The sequence below is a fragment of the Eriocheir sinensis genome, chromosome 9 (assembly GCF_024679095.1).
Source record: "Eriocheir sinensis breed Jianghai 21 chromosome 9, ASM2467909v1, whole genome shotgun sequence".
In the NCBI taxonomy this organism is placed as follows: domain Eukaryota; kingdom Metazoa; phylum Arthropoda; class Malacostraca; order Decapoda; family Varunidae; genus Eriocheir; species Eriocheir sinensis.
In genome coordinates, this window is record NC_066517.1 from 22,052,138 (window position 1) to 22,075,683 (window position 23,546).

Below are 23,546 nucleotides of genomic sequence, written 5' to 3' on the forward strand. Positions count from 1 at the left end.
TGCTGCTACTACTACTTCTACTACTACTACTACTACTACTACTACTACTACTGCTACTATTACTATTGCTACTACTACTGTTGCTACTACTGCTACTACTTTCATCATATTCTCATGCATATTACTATTATTTCTGCTTCTTCTACCGCTACTTCGGAGGGCACTGCAGGAGGTTAGGTGTGCAAGGAAGTAAAGTAAAGGGAGGGAGAGGAGGAGAGGAGTGTCGAACCAGGGAGACAAGGAAATAAAATAAGATAAAATATAGTAAAATAAAGAGAGGGAGAGGAGGAGTGTCGAACTGAGGAAAAAAATAAAATAAAATATAATAAAATAAAATAGAGAGGGAGAGGGGGAGGGGAGTATCGAACCGAGAAGACAAGGAAATAAATAAATAAAATAAATATATAAATAAATAAAATAAAAAATAAGATACAATAAAATACAATAAGTTAAAATAAAATAAAGAAAGGGAGAGGAGGAGGGGAGTGTCGAACCGAGGAAACAAGGAAAAGAAAACATGAGAGAACAGAACAGGTGAGAGAAGTGAAAGGCGTCAGAAAAGAATTGATTAAAAAGACAGGTCACCGTTTTCGATGTGCTTCTTCTGCCACTGCCACCATCACTGCTACTACTACTACTACTACTACTACTACTACTACTACTACTACTACTACCCCGCAAGGCACTGTACCGCGTTAGGGATGGAAATTCAACTTCCTGTAAACTCTGACTTTTAAGATATTCGAGTAAACGCAGTAAGCAACACATGTCCTGTACTGGAGATGGTGATAAAAACGAAACCCCCAGAGACACGCCAGTCCTCGTCGACAGACCGACTTTGTCGGCTAGATTTCGATCGCCGATAGAGTCGGTTTGTCGGCACCCTGCCTTTGCCTTTGGCTAAGGCCCGTGCTCCCTCGTGCAGGTGTGTGTGTGGGGATCTTTTACCTCTAACGGTTCCCCTAGTGACACTAGGGGTTAATCTTTAACAACAACAACATCAACAACAACAACAACAACAACAACAACAACGAAACCCAGAAACAGACAAACGAACAGTGGAGGTCTGAGTGAAAATGTACGAGGAAACATGAGGAAAACAAAGGCAGAGGCATATCTGGAAAGAGGAAAAAAACACAACCAGTATTTCCACTTCCTTCGTTGTGCCTCGACTTTTAAAACACACGAGTATATAAAATGCAGCAAAAACACACACCTCACTTTCGTTCTGCACGTAACATAACAAAAAGATGGAAAACAGAATAAACTCCCGCTACAAACAACAAACATACACTTTTATATAACCACAAACAAAAAACAAACAAACAAACAAAAAGTTCTCCCATAAGCCCGACACAACAACACAATTCGCCGGCAACACAACAGAGCAACACACATAAACACAAAAACAAGGCTCGTAAAAGGAGGAGGAGGTGAAGATGTAGCTGTATGTGTTTCTACCTGAGCCTCGGGGGGGGGTGAGAAGGGGGGGAGAGGGGGGGGAGGGTTCAAAGGTGTAAAGAAAATGGGAGGCAGGGGGGACGAGGGGGACTGTACTAAAATAAAAAGTTTACTGCCCAAGGAGGTGAGTGAACAGTTTGGAAGGTGGGGAGAACATGAGTGTGAGGAAAATGAAGATGAAAGTGAGGTGAGGATGAATGTGCGTGTGTGTCTGTGTCTGTGTGTGTGTGTGTGTGTGTGTGTGTGTGTGTGTGTGTGTGTGTGTGTGTGTAAAGAAAATGGAAAGTGAAGAGAAGATGAGGGAGTGTGTGTGGGTGTCTCTTTGTAATATGAAAAGAAAAGGGAAAGGGGAATATGAAATGGAAAGTGAAGAGAAGATGAGGGAGTGCGTGGGGGTGTCTGTTTGTAATATGAAAGGAAAGTGAAATTGGAATATGAAATGGAAAGTGAAGAGAAGGTGAGGGAGTGCGTGGGGGTGTCTGTTTGTAATATGAAAGGAAAGTGAAATTGGAATATGAAATGGAAAGTGAAGAGAAGGTGAGGGAGTGCGTGGGGGTGTCTGTTTGTAATATGAAAGGAAAGTGAAATTGGAATATGAAATGGAAAGTGAAGAGAAGGTGAGGGAGTGCGTGGGGGTGTCTGTTTGTAATATGAAAGGAAAGTGAAATTGGAATATGACGTGGAAAGTGAAGAGAAGAAGAGGGACCAATGGGTATCAGAACACCTCTCCTCCCGAAATTGAACCCTCTTTCGGCCACCTCTTTGGATTATTTTTAGGAGCAGCGAGTAGCGGGCTTTTTTATTATTATTGTTTCTTTTTTTTGTGCCCTTGAGCTGTCTCCTTTGTTGTAAAAAAAAGTGCACAAGATATAATGAAGATGAGGGAGCACTATACAGGAAATCATTGCACCAGGGAACTGATTAAACCCTGCAAGGAAAGGTACAGGACGAGGCATCACAAGGAAGGTTAGGTTAGGTTAGGTTAGGTTAGGTTAAGTTAGGTTAGGTTAGGTCAGGTTAGGTTAGGTTAGGTTAGGTCAGGTTAGGTTAGGTTAGGTTAGGTTAGGTTAGGTTAGAATAAAATGCCGTAAAAACACACCTCACTTTTTTCTTCCCGTAACATAAAAAAGATGGAAAACAGAATAAACTCCCGCTACAAACAACAAACAGACACCTTTATATAACCACAAACAAAACAACAAACAAACAAACAAAAAAGTTCTCCCATAGGCTCGACACAACAACAATAACGTCGGAGAGGGATCCAATCAATCACAGGTTTATTATTATTTTCGAAAAGGGGGATTGGTCTACCGTGTCTAATTACCCTCCAATCAACTTAACATTAGCAACAGATATAATATTGGAGTTTTCATAATGCCACAAGAATTTACGGTCAGCCCAAGAAGCACAATTAAATAATATCTCACTGCGTAGGTTCACAGAGGGCGGGCCACGCTTCCCCAATGCTCCGCCCTTCTATTAACCATGTCTATATAAATTGGTCAAATACAAAAGATACAATAGGATACAAGGAGCTTACAAAATACCAGTCATTGTGTACCGGGCTTTTTTTTTTTCATTAGCGGGCTTTTTTTCATTATTGTTTCCTTTCCTTTTTGCCCTTGAACTGTTTCCTCTACTGTAAAAAAAAAATATATGTTGGCAATACCAGGGCCACTGACTTTATTTTTGCCGATGATGGAGGTTCTTCTTCTTCTTCTTTTTCTTCTGCTTTCGTTAGTTAGTTAGTCCGTTCATTAGTTCATGCGTGTGGAGAGGACATTGATATCTCGGAAAATTTCACATACCTTGGCAGCGTACTTCAAAATTCGGGTTTCGTTAAGTCTTACAGCGGACAGCCTTGGCCGACGGTGGTATAATATATGGAGTCGCTCAGCGTGAATATATGGCGTGTCAAACCAGCGATTACTTCATGAGGCTGATTAGAGGCCATTTAGCTGCATGATCGGTGAAGGTCGTGAACGTCAACTCCGGCTATACGGGCATGTGACACGCTACCCAGAAGCCGACCCGCTCACCCGGCTTGTTTCTGTAAAGGATAACCCTGAGTGGAGGAGGCCAGTGCTCATACCTTTACTTAGGATGGGAAGAGAGGAACCCACAGCGAGGGCGTCGTAATGTGGGCGAGGCGACGTACCCCCGGCGACTCTAATGGCCAAATCCCTGTCACTCCATCCGCGCCTTCGTGTCCCAAAACGTCCAGAAATGTTACTCTTTTCCCCACATTAAATATATTTCTTGTGCGCTTACCCTTAAAACAGGTTCCTCGCCGCTTGCCTTCCGCGTCAATAAATGTTTCTGGTCACCTTCTGAAACTCTCAATAATTGTACAGAGGGAGGATGGTACTCACCCGCTCTCCGTCCACGGTGAGCCAGTAGTGACGCTGCTCCAGAAACTGCCGGAGGATGAGAGGGAGAGCGTCGTGGTTAGTTGAGGAGTGAAAGAGAAGCACTTCGTAAGACTAATACACAAGACTAGTTATAGGTATCCAAGGTAACACAAGGCTCCAACAAACAGATGACGCCAAAGAGAAACAGAACAGAGGAACCGAGGAACCAATCAGTTATGGATTAGTTAGATATTGAGGGCGACATAAGGCTCCAGCAAACAGATGACGCCAAGGAGAAACAGAACAGAGGAACCGAGGAACCAATCATTTATGGATTAGTTATAGATATTGAAGGCGACATAAGGCTCCAGCAAACGGATAACCCTACACCCAAAGGAGAAATAAAATCTAACCCACATTTATCTCTTCCTTTTCTTTTTCCTTCTCTTCTTCTCGGATATTGGGTCACAGAGGGCTTGGATAGATTAGGTTAAGTTAGGTTAGGTTAAGCTAGGTTGGGTTTAAGTGAGCTTGGTTATACTGGGTTAGGTTAGATTAGGTTAGGTTACAGTAACGAAAGTATTAGAAGAATATTAGAAAAGACAAAATATCGGTCTGCAAATACCGTCCATTGTTAGAGTTACAAGGCTTCTTAACAACTAACAGTCTACTACAAGGTTAGGTTACAGAGGGCTTGGATAGACTAGGTTAAGTTAGGTTAGGTTAAGCTAGGTTGGGTTTAAGTGAGCTTGGTTATACTGGGTTAGGTTAGATTAGGTTAGGTTACAGTAACGAAAGTATTAGAAGAATATTAGAAAAGACAAAATATCGGAATGCGAATACCGTCCATTGTTAGAGAGTTACAAGGCTTCTTAACAACTAACAGACTACTACAAGGTTCTGACCCCCCCCCCCCCCCAGGCCCAAGGCACAGGACGGAGGGGGCCGCAACGCCTCACCTTTAGGTAGCTGCTGGGGACGTAGCCGAGGCGCCCTGAGCGGAGCGCCAGCACGCCCCACCACTGGCCGGCCTCCTCCTGCTCAACCGCCTGCAGGAGAGGGAAGGAGTGTTAGTGGTGGTGGTGGTGGTGGTGAGGGAGAGGTAGAAGAGGAGGACGAGAAGGAGAAGGAGGAGGAAGAAGAGAATGATGATGATGATGATGATGATGATAATAAAAAAGAAGTAGAAAAACAAGACGAAAAAGAAGAAAAAGAGAACAAAAAAAACAAGAACAAGGAAGAAAAAGGAAAAAGAACAAGAAAAATAGAAGAGAAGGAAGAAGCAAAAACAAGGAAAAAAAAGAACAAGAAGAAGAAGAAAAATAACAACAACAACAACAACAACAACAACATTCTCCCCCCCCCCCACAACAACGAAAAAACTAACGAACGAACTAACTAATGAACGAACGAACTAACGAAGAAGAAGAAGAAGAAGAAGAAGAAGAAGAAGAAAACAGCAACATGGAAAAAGGACCTTCGTATACAACCCTTTGCACGTCAGAATAGATATTAAAAAAAAAAAAAATGTAAAACTGAAAAAGAAGATAATGATGATGGTGACTACAGTACATCCTCCTCCTCCTCCTCCTCCTCCTCCTCCTCCTCCTCCTCCTCCTCCTCCTCCTCCTCGTCCTCAGGTACTGCAAATGATGAAGCAGCTTTAAAAGGGAGGCGCTGCAGAAAGGGAGTACTGGCGAACCTCCTCCTCCTCCTCCTCCTCCTCCTCCACCTCCTCCTCCTCCTGCTTCTGTTACTCCTCCTCCTCCTCCTCCTCCTTCATTTTCGGCCCTTCCCTCCTGCAAACCTACCCCCTTTTTTTTTTGCTCTTCTTCCTCCTTCTTCCTCCTTCTTCCTCCTCCTCCTCCTCCTCCTTCATTTTCTGCCCTTCCCTCCTGAACACCTACCCCCTTTTTTTCTCTTCCTCTTCCTCCTCTTTTTTTCGCCTTTTTCCTCTTCCTCCTCTTTCTCCTTTCCCTCTTATTTTCCTTCCCTCCTCCTTTTCCTCCTCTTTATCTTCCTTCCTCCTCCTCCTCTTTCTTCCTCTTTATCTTTCTTTTCTGAAAACTTAGCTCCCATTTCCTCTTCCTCCTCCTCTTCATCACCTCTTCTTCTTCTTCTCCCTCCTCCTCCTCCTTCTCTTCCAGAATATCCTCCTTCCACCCACGCTTCCCTTCCCCCCTTCTGAGTACTGCCAAAACCTCCCTCCTCCTCCTCCTCCTCTCCCTGGGTTCTCAACTTCCCCCTGCACGCTCCCTGTCTTCCCCTTCCTCCCTTCCTCCCTCCCTCCCTTACCTGGCTCTCCTCTTACCTCCCCCCCCCCTCCCCCCCTCCCCCAGTACTCTAGAGGTACACAAAAAAGCGCTCCCTCTCAGTTTCCACGAACATATTCAACATTGGGTGCGTTCTCTCTCTCTCTCTCTCTCTCTCTCTCTCTCTCTCTCTCTCTCTCTCTCTCTCTCTCTCTAATCTGCTTTTACGGTGGAGATAACGTTGATTTTTCTTTCTTTCTTTAATCTCGTAACGAAAAAATGAGAAGAATATTAGAAAAGGCAAAATATCGTAATCGGTTTAGTGTTGTTTATTAATAGGATCAGAAACGAGAGGGAATTTTACTGTTTGTTTTCTACCGATTTTTAACACAAACTTATATATTTTTTTATCTCTCTATCTATCTATCTCTATCTATCTATCTATCTATCTATCTCTCCTGCTTGCATTTCCTCCCTAAGATATTCCCTTCATTATATCTCTATGCAAGTATTAATTGGCTCTCACGTAGGAGGAGTATTGATATATATCGATGGCGTTAAGGATTATGTTGTTTTCATGAGGCTGTTATTGATGTGGGATTCAATCGGATACAAGCGGATTCGGATTCTCTGTTGGGGGTCACTTCGGAGGATCAATGCGTGGCGTCGGCGTGTCTGTGGTTAGTGGTGTTGGTGCTCGCTGGAAGTCTGTTTGTTTGTCTGTTTGTGCTTATTTCTGTATCTTTGTCTGTTATCTGTATGTTATTGTATGTCTGTCTCTTTCTTTCCTGTCTATCTTTTTCGGTCTCTCTGTCTCCCTGTCTGTATCTGTCTGTGTTTCTTTGTCTGTATGTCTGTCTGTAATTTGTATGTGTCTGTCTTTTTCATTGTCTGTCTGTCTCTTTCTTTCCTGTCTGTCTGTGTCGGCCTGTCTGTCGCTCTGGTTGTTTGTGCCTGTCTGTATCTGTCTGTGTTTCTTTGTCAGTATGTTTGTCTGTTATTTGTATGTGTCTGTCTCTGTCTTTTTGTAGCCTGTCTGTCTGTCTATGTCTCCCTGTCTGTCTCCCTGTCTGTTTGTCTGTTGTTGTCTGTATCTTTGTCTGTCTCTGTCACTGTTTGTCTGCCTCATTGTTTTCTGTCTGCTTGTGTCGGCCTGTCTACCTGTCTGTCTGTTACCTGTCTTCCTGTCTGTCTGTCTGCTTGGCCGTCTCTTTGTCTCCTGTTTCTCTGTGTCTGTCTGTTTGTCTGTCTGCCTCTCTCCGCCTCCCTGTCAGTCTCTTTGTATATTCTCTCTCTCTCTCTCTCTCTCTCTCTCTCTCTCTCTCTCTCTCTCTCTCTCTCTCTCTCTCTCTCTCTCTCTCTCGCTTGTCCTATACCCCTATCAGCTATCTTGCGTCTGTGCGTCTGTCTGTCTGTGAGGGGCTGATGGCTGTCTTGCGTGCTGTGTGTGTGTGTGTGTGTGTGTGTGCGCCCCAACGCCGCGTCACTCCCTCAACAGTCTTATGGAATTTGCAACGTTGGGTATCGACATATTACTCTCTCTACTCTTCTTGGAAACGCTCTCGCCCCCCCCTTCCCCCCCTCCCCCCCAACACGCACAGGTCACAACAACAATTTGCCAACAGCGGGGGAGGGAAATGAGTCTCTTTTTTTCAAGTTATCGTCACTAAATTCCCGGCTCCGCTCCATCACGGGGGAAAACACAGGCACGTAGGGAGAGATATGGACTCGTGGCCCCTTTTGTTGCCTGCAGTCACGAAGGCCATAGCGCTGATTATCGGACTGGATTCCTTGATACCAAAGAACTGCAGAGCTGGATCCTCCTCTGAACGGAAAAGATGAAGAAGGGAAGTTATATATATAGACTCGTAAACCGCTTTTGTATGCAGTTACGGAGACAAAAGAACGGCGGATTATCGAACTGGATTCCTTGATGCCAAAGAACTGCAGAGCTGGATCCTCCTCTGAATGGAAAAGATGAAGAAGAGGAAGTTATATATATAGACTCGTAAACTTCTTTTGTATGCAGTTACGGAGGCAAAAGAGACGCAGATTATTGGATTGGATTCCTTGATACCAAAGAACTGCAGACCGGGATCCTCCTCTGAACGGAAAAGATGAAGAAGGGAAGTTATATATATAGACTCGTAAACCGCTTTTGTATGCAGTTACGGGGACAAAAGAACGGCGGATTATCGAACTGGATTCCTTGATGCCAAAGAACTGCAGAGCTGGATCCTCCTCTGAATGGAAAAGATGAAGAAGAGGAAGTTATATATATAGACTCGTAAACTTCTTTTGTATGCAGTTACGGAGGCAAAAGAGACGCTGATTATTGGATTGGATTCCTTGATGTCAAAGAACTGCAGAACGGGATCCCCCTCTGAATGGAAAAGATGAAGAAGAGGAAGTTATATATATAGACTCGTAAACCTCTTTTGTATGCAGTTACGGAGGCTAAGGAGACGCAGATTATCGGATTGGATTCCTTGATGCCAAAAGAACTGCAGAACGGGATCCTCCTCTGAATTGAAGAGATGAAGAAGGGAAGTTATGCATATAGACTCATAAACCGTTTTTGTATGCAGTTACGGAGGCAAAAGAGACGCAGATTTTTGGATTGGATTCCTTGATATCGAAATAACAAGGTCCACTTTTGAGTAGAAAGATGAAAAAATGAAGAAAATGAGAGATGACAAAGGTAGATGTTATATATAGACACGTAAACCCTTTTTGTCACGGAGGGAATAGAGAGGCTGACTGTCGGACTGGATTCCTTGATGCCAAAGAACTGCAGAACGGGATCCTCCTCTGAATGGAAAAGATGAAAAAGGGAAGTTATTTATAGACTCGTAAGCCGTTTTTGTATGCAGTTACGGAGGCTAAAGAGAGTCTGATTATCGGATTGGATTCCTTGATGCCAAAAGAACTGGATCCCCTCTCCTTTAATAGAAAAATGAAAAGGGAAGAAAAAAAGATAAGAAAGGTAGATGTTATATAGAGACACGTAATCCATTTTGTATGCAGTTACGGAAACAAAAGAGAATCAGATTATTGGATTGGATTCCTTGATACCAAAGAACTGCAGAACGGGATCCTCCTCTGAATGGAAAAGATGAAAAAGGGAGTTATTTATAGACCCGTAAACCGCTTTTGTATGCAGTTACGGAGGCAAAAGAGACGCAGATTATTGGATTGGATTCCTTGAGTGGAGCAGATCATCGAAATGGATTCACTGATGCCAAAAAAAAAAATTGATTATTTCTCCTTTAAACAGAAAATATAAAAAAGATTAAAAAAAAGTTACAAATAGACACGTGAACCCTTTTTGCATGCAGTCACGTAAGCTATAGAAAGGCGGGTTATCTTTATCGGATCAGACTCCTTCATACAAAAGAATTGGAACCTCTAAAAAAGAAAGAAAAAAGGGAAAAAAAAGGATGCAGTGCCGTACTTTGAGGAATATTATAGAAGACTCGCGGTGAATCAGTTATGCAGAGGAAGTAGAGGAAATCATAGGAAGAACAGAGGAATAGAGAAACAGTGGATGTAAGAGTAATAGAGAAAAACTAATAGAGGATATAAAGAGGAAATAGGAGAAAATACAGGAAAAAATGTGGGAATAGAGAAAGAGAGAAAATAGAGGAAATAGGGAAAGTAGAGGAAAAAGAGAGAGAAAAGGAAGTATTGAGGAAACAGCGAGATAAACAGAGGAGAAGAGGAAATAGGGGATAACAGAAGAAATAAATTAGGAGGAATAGAGAAAACAGAGGAATAAAGGAATGGAGGAGATAGAGAGAAATAGAAGAAAAGGGGAAATAGAGAGAAATAGAAGAAATAGAGAGAAACAGAGAGAAATAGAGGAAACAGAGAGAAACAGAAGAGGAAAATATAGGAGAAGAGGAAATAAAAGAAAAGAAGCATAAGGGAAATAGTGGAAATAAAGGAATAAAGCAAATGGAGAGGAAGAAAGGAAACAGAGAGGAAACAGAGAGGAAACAGAGAGGAAACAAAGACGAAACAGAGAGGAAAGAGAGAAAACAGAAAGGAAACAGAAAGGAAACAGAAAGGAAACAGAGAGGAAACGGAGAGGAAACAGAAAGGAAACAAAGAGGAAACAGAAAGGAAACAGAGAGGAAGAAAGGAAACAGAGAGCAAAGAGAAAGGAAACAGAGAGGAAAGAGAAAGGAAACAGAGAGGAAACAGAGAGGAAACAAAGAGGAAACAGAAAGGAAACAGAAAGGAAACAGTAAGGAAACAGAGGAAAAAGCGGAGAGAAAAAAATGTAAAGAAAACTAAAGAAATAGCGAATGATAAAATAAAGAAAATAAAAGGAAAAACAGAGGACGCAATATCGCACTAAATCAGAAAGTTATGCAGGAGAAGGGAAATAAAACCCACGCCAAGGGAAAAAGGGAAAAAATATACAGGGGAAAAAAAATAGCGCTCCCAACCTATTTATAGTTCGCGGAAAAATGGAACGGCGAGGAAAGGGAAAAAATATACGTGTGCAATAATAAAAGGAAATAAAACTAAAAGGATCACTGGGACATAACTTGGAATTTGAAGGGATAAAATAAAACTTCGGTCCGCGGCACGAATATACATTACTGGGATATATATACAAGAGAGAGAGAGAGAGAGAGAGAGAGAGAGAGAAACAAACAGTCAAACAGACAGGCAGACAGACATAGTGACAAGGAGGCGGATAACCAGAAAAGAAAACACAGAACAAGACAAAAACAAAACATTGCACAGAAACAGAGACACAGACAGACAAAGACAAAGAGAAACACACACACACACACACACACACACACACCCCACAATGCCCTGGAATATTTCAGTGGGCGCAAGCGTGCTGGAATTGCTATTAAAAGGAAAGATATAATAATAATAAAATAACAATAAGGTTAACTTTAATAAATGATCAGATATTAAGTAAGAAACACAGATAAGTAAGTAATCTCCGCAGAAACCCTGAAACCCTCCCCGCGGGGCGCCACAACACTGACGCAGCGGCAACTCGCGACACTGGCGCCAACACCTTAGCAACCCTTGGCCGGGGAAGCCCCTTCCGCCGAAGCCGCTCCTCGAGGTCGCCGCCGCCTGCGGGCCCTCAGGAGCTGCCGCTGCCGCTCGATCGCTGCCAGGCGGTTCGTGATCTTGGCCTGGACGGCGCGCACCTCGGCGGGCGGACCCGTGATGGTGACCCTGCGGGACTCCGTGTCGATGGCGGGCGGCACGGAGACCCTCACGCCGGGGTGCTGCTGCTGCAGCCTCAGGAGCTCCTCGCCCCCGGGGCCCACCACGAGGCGCCGCCTGTTGGGCGCCACGTCCAGCACCGCCGTGGCCACGGCCTCCTGGCGGCGCTGCGCGGCCTCGCGGATCTGAGCATCGATGGCCTGGAGGTGCGCTGCGACTTCCCGCGACGCGGCGGCCGCCTGGCTCTTTGGGCCCCTGAAGGTCACGTGGGCGTCGGCGTGTTCTGGCAACGGCACCGCCACGTGCACGCCGGGGTAGTCCCGCTGCAGCCGCCGGAGCGTGTCCCCGCGCGGGCCGATCACGTGCCTGCGTCTGGCCGGCGGCACCGGCAGCCGCACCGTCACCACGTCCTCCTGCCAGGACTGCCGCACGCTGTGGAGGGGCGGGGTTCTTTTTCCTCCGCGTGACCTGCTTCACCGTAACATTCTCCTTCACTACTTTGGTCTTTTTCACATCAGCAGGAGTCATTGCCTTTCCCTTGACCTCAGCCTTTGGCGATGCCTTTCCCTTGGTCTCAGCCTTTGGCGCCGCCTTTCCCTTGGTTTTAGCCTTTGGCGCCGCCTTTCCCTTGGTCTCAGCCTTTGGCGCCGCCTTTCCCTTGGTCTCAGCCTTTGGCGCCGCCTTTCCCTTGATCTCAGCCTTTGGCGCCGCCTTCTCCGTGACGTCAGTTTTGGCATCCGTCTTGTGATCGTCTTTGACAACATGTGCGTCACCAGATGTCTTCAGCACATTGGCGGGGCCAAGGTTCTTACGCTTCCTTTTCCTTTTCTTTTTCGTGACCGTCTGCCCCTTGAAGGGCGACGCCTCCGCCGCCAGCATGCTGTTCTGCGGCTCTTGGCCCGCGAGACCCTCGGGGTCCTCGCTCACAACTTTGTCCTGCACAAGGTCGTCTGGAACTGGCGACGCTTCGGCCGCTTCCTCTGCTTTATCGGCGGCCTTGTTATTCGCAACATCATCTGTTCTTTCCAGCTCAGTGTTCACTTCGCCACCGCCTTCTTCCTTCGCCTCCTCACACTCCACATTCTCTGCGGCGGCCAACACGTCCATATCCTCAGGATCTTTCACCTCTTCACACTCCACACAGTGGTCTGCAGCAGGAGATAAGTTTGTAGGTGTAGACTCTGCACCTACAGAACCATCATCTGCTTCCGTTGCCTTGCTGTCCTCCTCCTTCTCCATCAACTCCTCCACATACTCTGCTGGCGTTGCCCAGCATTCCTCTTCATCGAGCTCTTCAACAGCAGCTGTCGCTGTTGTCCAAGTTTCCTCCATTGCATCACTATCGGCTGGCGGGGTTGCCCAATCTTCCACCATTGCCACTGCCTCGCAGGCATTGGCTTCAAGGGTATCCACAAAACAGTCGAGGCTTGGGCTCTCCTGTTGCCCAGTAACTCCTTTCACCCAGCGGCGGACGAGGCGACGCGCGGCCACGAGGCCCAGAGGCACCACCAGCGCCAGGGCGACGCCCCAACACAGGCGAGTCCCAAAAGCCTCGTGCTCGTGCTCGGCCTCGACCAGCCGCTCCTCCAGGCAGGCGAGGAGCCGCCCTGCCTGGCGAGGCTGCAGCAGCAGCCGCCACCAGCAGGCAGACGCCTCGCCCGGCACCATCCCGCAAACCTCCAGGGGGTCCAGAGGGGGGTTGGGGCGCAGGGGGCCGAGCCACCCTTGGCGGGCCAGCATCTCCCGCGCCCGCCACACGTTGGTGGCGTGGAGGCCCTTGTCCTCCCACGCCTGCACCGCCTCGCACACCCGCGAGGCGGTGGTCGCGGCCTTCCACGCCGCGCCGCCGAGCAGGGCACAAAGGCCCAGCACGGCGCCCTTGAGAGTGCCCTTCTTGATGGCCTGTTTGACGGCCTTGCTTGCGATGAGGAGTTCCATTTGAATGTGAAGTTGTGTATTTCAAAGGTAACCTTTGAATTGTAAAATTACGGAAAGACGCTGCAAGGCGCTGAGTGAAGAAAGGGGATGGTAACTTTGAGGGGGTGGGGAACACACACACACACACACACACATACATAAGCACGCACGCACACACACACACACACACACACACACACACACACTCTCCAATAAATAGACAATAAAGAAAACAAAGCAAAAAACAAAAACAAAACACACACACACACACACACACACAGTCCCCCCACCACACACCCCTTTCCCCATTAAAAAAAAAAAGGGAAAAAAAAGCTGCATTTCCAAAACACCCCCCAAAAATAAGAGAAATAGGAGACGATTTACCTGGCCCACTAATCACAGGTGTGGCTGGGGGGGGGGGTGAGTGCAAGGTAATGGTGGGCAGGGGGCTGATTTAATTGAGGGGGCTGAATTAGACGCTGTTGAGGTAGGCTAGTGACCTTCCCCCTCTCCCCCCCTCGTACCTGTCCCCTCACCTTTCTACCCCTTTAATTGATTTACTTTTTTTTATTGTTCTTGCTTTCACTGTTTTTCGTTCTCTCTCTAACTCCCTTTTCCTTTATCTTCCTTGTATCTATTTATGTTTTATCTTCTTTCACCTTCCACCTCACCTGTTACCTGTTATCTTTTACCTTTTTAATTGATTGTCTTTTATTTTCGTTTCTGCTTTCACTGTTTTTCGTTCTCTCTCTAACTCCCTTTTTCTCTTCCTTTATCTTTCCTGTATCTATTTATGTTTTATCTTCTTTCACCTTCCACCTCACCTGTTACCTGTTATCTTTTACCTTTTTAATTGTCTTTTATTTTCGTTTCTGCTTTACCTGTTCTTCGTTCTCTCCCTAGCTCCCTTTTCTCTTCCTTTATCTTCCTTGTATCTATTTATTTTTCATCTTCTTTCACCTTCCACCTCACCTGTTACCTGTTATCTTTTACCTTTTTAATTGTCTTTTATTTTCGTTTCTGCTTTACCTGTTCTTCGTTCTCTACCTGGCTCCCCTTTCTTTTTCTGTTATATTCTCCTTTCTTTCACTTTCTCCATCACCTTTCTACCTCTTTAATTGATTCAGTCTTTATTTTCGTCTCTGCTTTACCTATTGTTCGTTCTCTACCTGGCTCCCCTTTCTCCTCCCTTCGCTCTTCTTTTTCCTTATGTTCTCCTTTCTTTCACTTTCTCCATCACCTGTTATCCATTGTCTACCTCTTTAATTGATTCAGTCTTTTATTTTGTTTCTGTTTCTTACTCTTTTTCGTTATCTACCTGCCTCCCCTTTATCTCCCTTTACTCCTCCCTTTCTCCCTTCTTCCACCTTCTTCCTCTCCCCTATTTCCTGTTACCTTTTTCCCCCTTTATTCAACTTAGTCTTTCTTTATTTGCGTTTCTGCTCTTACTGTTTTTCGTCCTCTACCTGGTTCCCCTTTCGCCTCCCTTTCTTCTTTTTTTCTATATATTCTCCTTTCTTTCCCCTGCCCCCTTCACCTGTTACCTGTTACCCCTTTTAATTAGTTTCGTCTGTTATTGTTGTTTGTCCTTTATTTCTCGTTCTCTATCTGCTTCCCCTTTCGTTATATTTCCCTTCATTCCTTCCCCTTTTACTGACCCTTTCCTTTGCTTTTTTTTACCATTGATTTTCTCCTTCCCATCCTCTCTCCCTTTAATCTCCCTTCATTTCCTTCTCTTTCCCCTTCTTCATTTCCCTCTACTCTCTTTTATCCTCTTTTTTTTCAGGACTTCGGTTCCATAAAGTCTAAACTAAGCATAAAATCGTAGTAGTAGTAGAAGTAGTAGTAGTAGTAGTAGTAATAGTAGTAGTAGTAGTAGTAGTAGTAGTATGATTATTATTTTTATCATCATCATCATCATCATCACTTATATTTACAGAAACCACTCTCGTAATATATTCTGATTCGTACTCTAACACGCAACACCCTTACCCCCCATCCCCCCACCGCCCCCTCACCACCTCCACCCTACCACCACCACCAGACACCTTCCTAATCCAGGTGTACACGTGTGAAGCGATGCACCAAATCCAGTACACGGACGCAGGTAAAGACACGGGAAGGGAAGGCAAAGTACTGTATTCCCGCACGCATCCCTTGGTTAGCATCTGAAGGCACGAGAGGGAGAGAGGGAGGGAGGGAGGGAAGAAGGAAGAGAAGGAGGAAGGAAGAGAAGGAGGACGGTATAGAAAGATGAAGAGGAGTTAAGGGAGAAAGGAAGACAGATATGAATGCATGGATGAAGGAACACAAGAGAGAGGGAAGGAAGGGAGGTAGAGAGAGGAATGAAGGGAGAGAAGGAGGGAGGAAGAAGGGATGTAGAGAGGAATGAAGGGAGAGGAAAGGGAAGGAAGAAGGGACGGTAGAAAGGTGAAGGGGAATGAAGGGAGAAAGAAAGATAGAGATGGATGAATGGATGAAGGAACACGAGAGGGAGGTAGGGAGAGAGGGAAGAAGGGAGAGAAGAAGGAAGGAAGAAGGGACGGTAGAAAGGTGAAGGAGAAGAAAGGAAGGAAGGATTGAAGCGCACAGAGGATTTGCACTGAGAAAGGAAGGAAGGAAGGAAGGAAGGGAAAAACTGATATAAGGGAGGAAAGAGGGAAAGAAAGAACCACATAACACACTACAGAGGATGGACCCGCACGGCACAGGAATAAGACGAGACACAAGAAAAGGTCTGAGCAAGGAGCAAGTACTAGGATACACCGAGGATCAATGGGGCTGCATAATGAACGTTGGCAAGGGCAGCAGGAGGAATGCCATACGTTGAGGCAGGTCTTGGGAGGGAGAGAGAGAGAGAGAGGGAGTCATCGTCCGCAGCTGAGAAGGGAGCAAGTCGTGAGGATGATGAAGGGAGATGAGAATGAAGATGCAGGGTGTCACATGTGGAAACGATTATCAAGACTCATTCCTATCAGATCTCCCTTGTGGAATGTCTGTTTGAGGGAGGATGTGCGTGATACAGAGGGATTAAAATGACACACACACACACACACTATCATGAAGGGAGATGTGAATGAAAATGCAGATTGTCACATGTGGAAAAGATTATCAAGACTCATCCCTAACAGATCTCCCTTGTGGAATGTCTGTTTGAGGGAGGATGTGCGTGATACAGAGGGATTAGGATGACACACTCCCACAGTCATTCACATACACACACTATCATGAAGGGGGATAAGAATGATAATGCAGATTTTCACATGTGGAAAAGATTACCAAGACTCATTCCTAACAGATCTCCCTTGCGGAATGTCTGTTTGAGGGAGGATGTGCGTGATACGGAGGGATTAAAATGACACACTCCCACACAGTCATTCACACACACACACTATCATGAAGGGGGATTAGAATGAAGATGCAGGGTGTCACATGTGGAAACGATTATCAAGACTCATCCCTAACAGATCTCCCTTGTGGAATGACTGTATAAGGAAGGATGTGCGTGATACAGGGTGATTAGAATGACCCACACATACAATCACACACATACACACACACACTATCCCTGGTTACCCATTCCTAACATACCTATCTTATCTTCATTCCTATCTTATCTTCATTCCTTACATTTCTCCCTTTGTGGAATGTAAGCATAAGGGAGGATGTGCGTGATACAGGACGATTAGAAAGATGCACACATAGTCACTAATACATATACACATAGGGAGCTAGCAACCTTTAAACAACAACACAGTCTCCCTGGTTACTCACCCCAAACAGATCCCCCCTACGGAACGCCAGGAATTACATAGATAGATGCATACATGGTCACTAATACACACACACTTTAGGAGGGAGCAACCTTAAAACAACACAGTCTCCCTGGTTACTCACCCCAAACAGATCCCCCCTACGGAACGCCAGGAATTACATAGATAGATGCATACATGGTCGCTAATACACACACACTTTAGGAGGGAGCAACCTTAAAACAACACAGTCTCCCTGGTTACTCACCCCAAACAGATCCCCCCTACGGAACGCCAGGACGAGGGAGGAGGCGGAGTCACGGGCGGGATGTGTCTCCAGCAGGTGCCCGGAGCTCTCCTCACAATAGCCCGGTGCCTCACTGTCATATTTACACACTTCCTGACCCCCACCCTCGGCCCTGCACGACACCCTTGCACCCCCATAACCACCACCACCACAAGCCTCCGCCTCATTCCCCCCCATCCACTCCCGCCCGCCGTTTTCAGTCGTGGTTTTCCTTCCTCGCCCGTTTTCTCTCTTGGTTTCAACGCATACCCCGCTATCTATTGACCGGGCCCGATCCTTGACCCGCACACACACGGAGACCACTGCCTCGTCCTCTGTACCGTCTCTCTCCCGCCACGTCCTCGCCTCATGCTCCCCCTCACGCCCTAGTACTCTATCCTCGTCACTGCTCGAGCCACGCCCATCGTCCCCGCCATCCTCGAAGACTGAGAACTTGCAAGGGATTCCCACTGCCTCAGACCGCTCCCGCAGATACGCCAACACAAGGTCCTCGGAGAAGTCGGCGATGGCTCGATATATTTCCATGCTAGAGGAGACCCGTGGAGGATGTGAGGGAAAACTCCATGCACTGTAAACGCACTGCACTTGACGCCTCGCTTGACGCTGATTTCGGACACACGGGGATATGTTACACGAGGGTAAAGTTTGGGAGGAAGTGTGCCTGTTGCCTTCCTCTCCCCTCACTCACTCACTCTCACTTTCCTTCTTTTTCCTTGTCTCTATAACTCGCTTTCTCTGTCTCCCTCACTCTCACTTGACACTTTTCTTTGCCTCACGTAGATTTCGCACACGCAGAACAAGAAGAAACACGAGGAAGAGTTCAAGAAGGGGAAGTACCAGGCGTGTTGTTTCCTCTCACTCACTCAATCCCTCTCGCATTCCTTCCTCTTCCTTGTCTCTATAACTCGCTCCCTCTGTCTCTCTCACTCTCACTGAACACTTTTCTTTGCCTCACGTGGATTTCGCTCACGCACAGCAATAAGAAACACGAGGAAAAGTTCAAGAATGGGAAGTACCAGGCCGCTTTGCTCCTTTCCTTGTCTCTATAACTCGCTCCCTCTGTCTCCCTCACTCTCACTGAACACTTTTCTTTGCCTCACGTAGATTTCGCACGCGCACAGCAATAAAAAACACGAGGAAAAGTTATAGAAGGGGAAGTATAAGGCGTGTTGTTTCCCCTCACTCCGATTCTTATCTCCCTCTCTCTCTCTCTCTCTCGGTCTCTTTCACAAGTTTGGGCGCGGACCCGACCAGCCAGCCGACCACCCGACCTCACGGGGAGAAGCCACAGGCGGGACTAACCGGGCAGCAATGTACACACACACACACACACACACACACACACGCTTGAATATCGACCCTGAACGCGCCCGTCGGAGGGAAACACCATCGAGGGACCACATGTCGCTAGGGCGCATATCCGGACACACACACACACGCACACACACATGCACACACGCCCTCCCACCCACGCGCCACCACACCCACGCCCACGCTCACAACACAAACACGTGGGAAGGGCTACGCCGCCCCCTCCCCCGCTCCACCCCTCCCCTCGAGCCCAGGCAGACAGACAGAGGAGGCAGACAGTGCTTTAAGGTCCAGTCTGGGTGGCTGGCTGGCTTCCCCCGTCTCTCTCTCTCTCTCTCTCTCTCTCTCTTGCCCCACCCCACGCTACCCGTACTGTCATCAAAGTCCAAAGGCGTCTCTCTCTCTCTCTCTCTCTCTCTCTCTCTCTCTCTCTCTCTCTCTCTCTCTCTCTCTCTCGCGTTTCCTCCATGCGCCCCTCCCTCCCCGCTTTGTTTTCCCTGGTGTATGTGTGTGTGTGTGTGTGTGTGTGTGTGTGTGTGTGTCGGTAGGAGTGAGGCTATAGATTGATGTATAGATTGGTAGGTAGCATCGTCATCATCATCACTTGCTCCCCTCTCCTTCCCCCTCTCTCATTCCCCCCCTTTAAAAATTGATTAACCATTTACCGCCCTGCATTTGGACACCAGCAGAGGCATGAACGCAGGGAGACAACGGCGTGGAGAATGATAGAGAGGGGGAACAAACAAGATAGAGGGACAGAGAATGGATACAGAGAAACATGCAGCGAATTGAACAGCGGAGTAGAGAGCGGTGTAGAGAGTGATAGAGTTAGAAAGAGATAAAATACAAGTACTACAGAGGATGGATACAGAGAAACATGCAGCGAATTGAACAAGCAGAGTATAGAGCGATGCGGTGTAGAGAGTGATAGAGTTAGAAAGAGATAAAATACAAGTACTACAGAAGATGGATACAAAGAAAGAGCGCATTGAACAGAGCAGAGCGTACAAAGAGGAACAGACTGATTGATAGTTTAATATGAACAGACAATTAGGATACAAATACACAGAACGGATACAGAGAAAGGTGCATCGAATTGAACAAACTGAACAAAACAGAGCATAGAGAGTAGAGAATGGAATAGAGAGGATCAAAGATAGACACAGAGAAATATGCAGCGAATGAAACTGAGCAAAACAGCATAGAGGGTAGAGAAAGGAATAGAGAGGGACAAATATATATACAGACACAGAAAAAAAATCCAGCTACTTGAACTAATAGCACAGACCACGTTGTAAAGAATGAAACAGAGGAACAAAAACACACATACAGAGAATGGATAAAAAAAAGTGCAGAAAATGGACCAGACAACCAGCCCCAGACCCAGCAGACCGTATTCAACAAGTAGTGGATCCCGTAATACTCATTCACCTTTCTTCCTCTTCCTCCTCCTCCTCCCTCATTGTTCTTTATATACGGTGTCCCGCGTTTGCCTTATAAGGAAATACAACGCAGGGGGAGGATTTTAGGATTTTCTTCTTTTATGGTAGTGACAGAAACCCCTCATTGATTCTGTTTCATTCACGTTTAATTCCCGTTTCCCTCTCCTCCCCTTCTTCCCTCTCTCCTCCCTTTCTTCCCTCTCCTCTTTTATCTTCTTTACCTGTTCCCCCTCACTTCTCTTACCCTTCTTTTCCCCTCACTCTCCTTCCTCCTCCCCCTCTTCCAATACCTTTTTTCCTCTTCCCTCTCTTTTTCTTCTTTTCCTCTTACTCTCCTTCCTCCTCTCCCTTTTCCTATCCTTTTTCCTCTCGCCTCTCTTTTTTTTGTTTTCCTCTCACTCTCTTTCCTTCTCTCCCTTCCTACCCTTTTTCCCCTTTCTCTTACTCTCCCTCCTCTCCCTTTCCCCCTTCTCTTCTGCATCCTCTCCCTGTTTCCCCTCACTTAACCTCCCCTCTATTCCTTCTTTTCCCCTCCTTCCTATTACTTTACTTTCCTCTTCTTCCTCCTTTCTCTGTCTCCCATCTCCCCTCTTTTCCTTCCTCTCCCCTCTCCCCCTCCCCTTCTTCCCCTTACCCTTCACCTCGCATCCTCTTTCATTCTCGGTAACCTTTCTCCTCCCCCCCTCCTCTTTCCCCTTTCCTCTCCTCCCCCATTCCCTCCCTTTCCTCTCCTTTTTCCCCTTCGCTTCCTACCCCATTCTCATAAACTTCTCCTTTTCCCCTTCCTTGTTCTGTCTCCCTTTCAACCTCTTCCTCCCTTTCTCTTTCTCTTCCTCCCTCATTCTCATTAAATCCCTCCTCCTCTCCTTCTCCTCCTCCCTTCTTTCCCCTTTCCTCTTTTCTCTCCCTTGTTCTCTCTCCCTTTCAATCTCTTCCTTCCTTTTCCTTTTTCTTCCTCCCTCATTCTCACTAAATTCCTCCTCCTCTCCTTTTTTTCCCTCTCCTCTTTCCTCTCCCTTTGTTTTTTCTCTCCCCTTCAACCTATTCCCTCCCGTTCCCTTCCTTCCTTCCTCACGTTTCCTCCCTCTTACTCAAACTCCTCCTCCTCCTCTTTCTCCCTTCTTTTCCCTCTCCTATTTCCCCTTTGTTTCTCTCTCCCCTTCAACCCCTTCCCTCCCGTTCCCTTCCTTTCTTCCTCTCGTTTCCTCCCTCCTCCTCCTTCTTCTCCCTTCTTTTCCCTCTCCTCTTTCCCCTCCCTTGTTCACTCTCCCCCTTTCAACCCTTTCCCTCGATCCCTTTCCCTTCCTTTCTTCCCCTCGTTTCCTCCCTCATACACAAACTCCTCCTCCTCCCCTTGTCCCACACCCCCTCTCTCCCTCTCTCCCCACAACCCTTCCACCAATCACATTTAATTCCGGGGGGCCGTCCAGCCAATCACAACCCCGCTTCTGACTGCCCTTTTGCCTGGCGCTGCGTTCTTTGTTCCCGCGAGTAAGCTTTTAAAATACGCCTTAGAATTTTTCATGGATTATTTTTCATACGCACATACGCATACATGCACGTCCACCCACCACCATTCAATCCCCTAAGGCCTTTGTCTTGTTCGTGTATGGATGAATGGTATGCAGTGAATGTTTGTCTTTTTTTTTTTTTCATTCATTCATTCTTTTGTTTTTTGTGGTTCCTGTGTCTTCAAGGATCATGTTGTTGGCGTTTTCACACACAGCCTGTGACACAGGAGACTACTTGATCTCATTTATTGTTTTCGTTGATGTAGTAGTAGTAGTAGTAGTAGTAGTAGTAGTAGTAGTAGTAGTAGTAGTAGTAGTAGTAGTAGTAGTAGTAGTAGTAGTAGTAGTAGTAGTAGTAGTAGTAGTAGTAGCAGTAGTAGTAGTAGTAGTAGCATGCCTGGGTGATACATGGGGAAGTTTTCACACACACACACACACACACACACACACACACACAGTTTCAATTTCGTATTAAAAAGTTTTGCATATTAAAAACACATACAAATTAGTTTTTTTTTATTTTTATTTCGTTTAATGTACATATGATATCTCTCGTCTTTCGTATAACATAACATGACTTTATCTGCTTATTAAATATGTAAAAGTTAAACAAGCATTTTCATGGCTCTATCTAAGTTCCATTCATCTCTAGTTTTTTTTCAAGTTTATATTATATTCAATTTAATTCCACTGTATCTTTTTCCGGCACCATTTTCAGTCCACAGTCAAGTAAAGCGTTGATAAAGTCCCAGCAGAGTGTTATTGAACCGCGCGGAAATACGTAATAACCGCTGTGGTGGTGGGCGCGGCGCTCCATTGTGATGTAAACTGACTCAGACCACCACCACCGCTACCACTGGCAACACCCCCGCCACCACCTCCATCACTGGCAACACCTCCACCATCACCTCCATCACCACCACCACTGCCAACACCCTCACCACCACCTCTACCACTGGCAACACCCCCGCCACCACCTCCATCACTGGCAACACCTCCACCATCACCTCCATCACCACCACCACTGCCAACACCCTCACCACCACCTCCACCACTGGCAACACCTCCACCATCACCACCACCACCACTGCCAACAATACCATCGATCCCCACCACCACCTCCTCCATCACCAATGCACTACCACAATCTTCACTCCCATCACCAATTTACCACCACCACCATCACCACCACCACCGGCAACACTTCCACCTGCATCACCAATTCATCATCACCACTATCGCCACTGCCAACCCCCTACCGTATATCACTACACTTCCATTACCAGTTCGTCACCACCACCTGGCAACTCGCTGATCCCCGGTTGAGATCACTCTACAATAATTAGATAATCTTTGGAGAGCAGAACTTTTTGTGTGGCTGATAAGCTAAACAAAACCTTCGCCAGCGACTTATAGGTTGAGTTATCGGCTTTCAGGTCAAGGCTGGGAAAAACATGACGGCCATGAGCAAATATGAGTATGAAACTCCGTAGAGTCGTAATACAATGAAAGTTGGTATGTATTCCCGCAGTTACATGTTCCCCGTGTTGACAGGACTCCCACAAAGGATATGCAGCTTTTCCAAGGACAGGGTCCAAAATTTCCCGCAGTTGACAAATAATTCCCGAATTACTCTAATAATTGTACGCCTACCAAAAGTCCCAGAAAGAGCATGAGTAATGAACTGACACAAACAACTAAGAGCATTTTGACTAGCAATGAGTTTACTTTTACCGTACCTGAAATATTTAATAAGCCTACACATGCAAGAATACCCAGCTTTATATATATATATATATATATATATATATATATATATATATATATATATATATATATATATATATATATATATATATATATATATATATATAGAGAGAGAGAGAGAGAGAGTGTTATCGAAGAATAGGTCAATAGGGGATAGGTGTTTTGAAGATTGTGTCGAGTTGACAGGTGGAGGAACTGCGTTTTTGAGGCACTGAAGGACACCAAGGCCCTCCTGCCTCATCCGGAAATGATAGCAAGATCTGAGGC

The 23,546-nt window shown here is 46.1% G+C and overlaps 1 protein-coding gene across 2 annotated transcripts in view; it reads right to left on the reverse strand.

Annotated features, from left to right (window-relative positions):
• Positions 1-17,788, reverse strand: part of LOC126996144 (golgin subfamily A member 6-like protein 22) — a 169,835-nt gene extending 152,047 nt beyond the window's left edge. The window contains exons 1-3 of one of the 2 annotated variants that reach the window (XM_050856367.1): positions 17,210-17,788; positions 4,775-4,864; positions 3,837-3,881 (exon numbers count right to left, since the gene is read on the reverse strand). In XM_050856367.1, the coding sequence (XP_050712324.1) occupies positions 3,837-3,881; positions 4,775-4,864; positions 17,210-17,773 (699 nt within the window). In that variant the 5' untranslated portion in view covers positions 17,774-17,788. The remainder of the gene's footprint in view (positions 1-3,836; positions 3,882-4,774; positions 4,865-17,209) is intronic. The other variant, XM_050856368.1, reaches the window with a different exon arrangement.
• Positions 17,789-23,546: the final 5,758 nt, after the last annotated feature.